General features: G+C 38.5%; 1 protein-coding gene across 1 annotated transcript in view; it reads left to right on the plus strand.

Moving 5' to 3' along the window:
- LOC107863515 (putative ABC transporter B family member 8) overlaps positions 1-3,808 on the plus strand; it is a 14,625-nt gene extending 10,817 nt beyond the window's left edge. Inside the window, exons 6-10 of the mRNA XM_016709453.2 lie at positions 553-1,093; positions 1,169-1,348; positions 1,469-2,743; positions 2,832-3,238; positions 3,320-3,808. Coding sequence (XP_016564939.1) covers positions 553-1,093; positions 1,169-1,348; positions 1,469-2,743; positions 2,832-3,238; positions 3,320-3,674 — 2,758 coding nt within the window. The 3' untranslated portion in view covers positions 3,675-3,808. The remainder of the gene's footprint in view (positions 1-552; positions 1,094-1,168; positions 1,349-1,468; positions 2,744-2,831; positions 3,239-3,319) is intronic.
- The last annotated feature ends 713 nt before the right edge of the window (positions 3,809-4,521 follow it).

A 4,521-nucleotide genomic window follows, 5' to 3' on the forward strand; every position in this document is an offset into this window, starting at 1 on the left:
AATTTTGACCTCACTCACAAATTTGACTATTATAAAATGTCTTACCAACTGCTTTTATTTAATTAAAGGATATATGGCTGCATTTTCTATATTCAGAGACTTAAATAAAATACTACATTCAATGTAGATCGAATTTTAAATTATGATTTTTAGTCTAAAGGTTGCAAATATGAATTGTTTCATCAAGGACAAGCTATACAATATATATCCCGTGGAATTTGTGAACTCTAATATCCGAGCAATAGATAGATTACTTGAAATACAAGAATTAGGATGTCTTTGAGTTATTGATTAAAACTTCACCGACAAAATTTTCTCGTGAAATGCTCAAATTGTTGAATCTCCATGAAACTAAAACCACATGTAAAAACTGAAAATGAGTTTGATTTGGGCATCTGAAATTGGTGTGTTAACTAATAAATTGTAGAACCATTAGTTCTTTGTCAGGTAGGAATTTGTTTCACCTATTTAGTGCTTAAAGACATCAAAGATCTTAATTGTTTCTCTTTAATTCAATTTCATAATGGAAAATACCTGGTAAATATTATGTAGATCACTTGGGATGGCGCTGCCTGAGGTGAAATACTTCACAGAAGCTTCTGTTGCTGCATCAAGAATATTTGATAGGATTGATCGTGTTCCAGAAATTGACAGCGAAGACACAAGGGGACTCGTGCTAGGAAATATTAGAGGGGAGGTGGACTTCAGGAATGTCAAGTTTACATATCCTTCTCGCCCAGATACCGTTGTCCTCAAGGACTTCAATCTTAAAATTGAAGCAGGAAAAACAGTGGCCCTGGTTGGAGCAAGTGGAAGTGGAAAATCCACTGTCATTGCCCTACTTCAAAGGTTTTATGATACTAATGCAGGAGCTATATGTATTGATAGTGTAGAAATAAAGTCGTTGCAGTTGAACTGGTTGAGAGGGAAAATGGGGTTAGTAAGTCAACAAAATGCACTATTTGGAACATCTATTAAGGAGAATATAATGTTTGGGAAAGTTGATGCAACCATGGATGAAGTTGTGGCTGCAGCAATGACTGCGAATGCTCATAATTTCATCACGCAACTTCCAGAAGGATATGAGACCAAGGCCAGTTCATGATTTTGTATAGATGTTTGTGATGTGACCATCATAGCGTGATTCTAACATGATTAATTGTGACAGATTGGTGAAAGAGGAGCACTTCTATCAGGTGGTCAAAAACAGAGAATTGCAATTGCTCGAGCCATCATAAAGAATCCCGTGATTCTTTTGCTTGATGAAGCCACAAGTGCACTTGATTCTGAATCAGAAACACTTGTTCAAAATGCCTTGGATCAAGCCATCATTGGACGAACTACACTGGTAAATCTTTCTTCTCTTACTTCCAATAATAAGCTTGGTCTTCGACACATTGATTAGCAGTTTAAAGTGAAAAGAATTGTAGAGACATAATAAGGTCCCTTCCAACAATTTGACAATCAGGTTGTTGCCCATAAGTTATCAACAGTCAGAAATGCAGACCTCATTGCAGTAGTAAGTAGTGGCCGCATGAGTGAACTAGGGGCACACAATGAGCTTATGGAGAAAGATGGGCAATATGCAAGACTTGAAAAACTTCAAAGACAATTCAGCTCTATCGATCAAGAACAAAGTGTTGAACCTCGTATTTCTTCGGTAACAAGGAGCAGTGCAGGAATGAGATCAAGTCCAGCTGTAATCGCCTCACCTTTGCTCATTGAGGACAGCCCGACCCAAGCTTCACCTCATCCTCCCCCTTCCTTTTCTCGGCTCCTTTCATTAAACTTACCAGAATGGAAGCAAGGAATTATGGGAATCTTATCAGCCATTGCATTTGGTTCAGTGCAACCTGTCTATGCACTAACCATAGGTGGCATGATTTCAGCATTTTACTTACCAAGTCATGAGGAGATGCAATCTAGAATTCAGAAATATTGTATGATTTTCATCATCCTTTGCCTTGTCTCTGTTGTTCTCAATTTATTCCAACATTATAATTTTGCTTACATGGGCGAATACCTGACCAGAAGAATAAGACTGCAAATGCTTGAGAAAATTTTGAGCTTTGAAGCAGCCTGGTTTGATGAGGAACATAACTCAAGTGGAGCCTTATGTTGTCGATTGAGCAGTGAAGCAGCCATGGTGAAATCTCTTATCGCTGATAGAGTATCACTCCTGGTCCAAAGCACTTCAGCTGTCACTGTTGCCATGGTAATGGGGCTTGTTGTGGCTTGGAAACTTGCACTAGTTATGATCATTGTCCAACCACTCACAATTCTATGCTTTTACACGCGAAAAGTCTTGCTATCCACTATGACAGCTAAATTCGTTAAGGCACAATGTCGTAGCACTCAAATTGCTGTAGAGGCTGTTTATAATCATAGGATTGTGACCTCGTTTGGGAGCATAAATAAGGTTCTTGACATATTTGATGAGGCACAAGATGAGCCAAGGAATGAGGCTAGGAAGAAATCTTGGTTAGCTGGTATTGGTATAGGATCGGCCCAAGGCCTAACTTTCATTTGTTGGGCCCTGGATTTTTGGTATGGTGGAAAGCTAGTTAATGCTGGAGAAATATCAGCTGCTGATGTCTTCAAGACGTTCTTTATATTAGTCAGCACTGGAAAGGTAATAGCTGAAGCTGGAAGCATGACTTCTGATCTAGCCAAGGGATCAACGGTAGTTGCTTCGATTTTTTCCATTCTTGATCGAAAATCATTGATTCAAGGATCGGATGAGGTAAGAAAAACGGCCTTCTAAACCTTTTTTTATGATCACTTCAATTAATATTATTTGAACTAATATTATACTATATTTTCCAAATTAGGCAAAGAATAGCAGCATCGGGACCAAAATGACTGGTCGAATAGAGATGAAAAAGGTAGATTTTACATATCCAGGTCGGCCTGACAGGCTAGTGTTGCACGAATTTAGCCTGGAGGTGAAAGCAGGCACTAGCATTGGACTGGTGGGGAAAAGTGGATGTGGAAAATCAACAGTAATTGCCTTGATTCAAAGATTTTACGATGCAGATAAGGGATCACTGAAAATCGATGGTGTAGACATTCGGTTACTCGATATAGGATGGTATAGAAGGCATATGGCGCTTGTGAGCCAAGAACCAGTGATATATTCAGGCACCATACGTGAAAACATTTTGTTTGGCAAACTTAATGCATCTGAAAATGAGGTGGTGGAAGCTGCAAGAGCTGCCAATGCACATGAATTTATTTCGTAAGTATGCTTTTTAATTAATTATGATCGAGCTTTCAGTAAGTAATTGTTGAGTACACTAAGTAAGCCATATATATGTAGGTCACTTAAAAATGGATACGAGACAGAATGTGGGGATAGAGGTGCGACAATTTCAGGAGGGCAAAGGCAAAGAATTGTGATTGCACGGGCAATAATACGGAACCCAACTATACTACTTTTAGACGAAGCAACGAGTGCTCTGGATGTTCAGTCGGAGCAACTTGTGCAGACAGCATTGGATCAACTGATGGTTGGAAGAACGACAGTGGTTGTGGCGCACCGGTTAAACACCATCTGGAATTTAGATTCCATTGCTTTTATTTCCGAGGGGAAGGTTTTGGAGAAAGGAACCTATGTCCACCTAAAGAATAAACGAGGCGCATTTTTCAATCTTGTTAATCTTCAATCCACATAATAATTATCCATCTATGCAAGTAAAAGTGCCTTGTTGTACAAGGTAAATATAGCCTTGTTGTGTAAGTTTTAAATCTTGAGCACGATGATAAATGAATCAATGAAAAAAATGGATGGTTTTGCACGTCCTAATAATTCACGTGAGTTATGTCCAATTTTGGTCTATGTGGAGGACCAAAGTTGCCTAACGTATTCCTTTTACAAGCAACTAAAGTAGTAAATTAAAGGAAAGAACATAACACAAGATTTTTACGTGGAAAGTACCCAACTCACAAAGGTGTAAAATACCACGACCTGTACCTTTGCAGGATTTTACCCCAAATCCACTAAAACAATGAGCCCCACTCATAATTTAGACTACAAAACTTGCAATCTCGGAATTAACCCTAATCCTTAATACTCAACAATCTCCCTAGAATGTTGAATCCGCTCCAAATTCCCCAAACTTAAAAGTCAGATTACAAAACTCTTGCAACCCCAGGAACTAATTCTAATTCCTAAAAACACAAAAAACCTTCCAAGGTTTATGTTCCTAAGTCTTCGAGTTATCTCAACTTGAAAACTAAACTCCTAAACTAGTTTCATTGGCGCAAAGAAAGTAGGAAAATTCAAATTCGATTAAAGAATGCTCAAAACTAGACTTAAGAGCTGTAAAATATAGTCCCGTGGAACAAGTTCTTCAATCTGGTTCTTCGTACTTGTCACGACCCGATGCTACCCCCTAGTCACGACAATGGTGCTTACAATCACAAGTGATCACAATCTAACCCATGAGCTGGTACATGCTGTGAGCACTGAAAATAATAGTAACAATAATAACATATGTGGAAGATACTCTGATGGATACT

Source organism: Capsicum annuum, chromosome 3, assembly GCF_002878395.1.
Source record: "Capsicum annuum cultivar UCD-10X-F1 chromosome 3, UCD10Xv1.1, whole genome shotgun sequence".
NCBI classification, from domain to species: domain Eukaryota; kingdom Viridiplantae; phylum Streptophyta; class Magnoliopsida; order Solanales; family Solanaceae; genus Capsicum; species Capsicum annuum.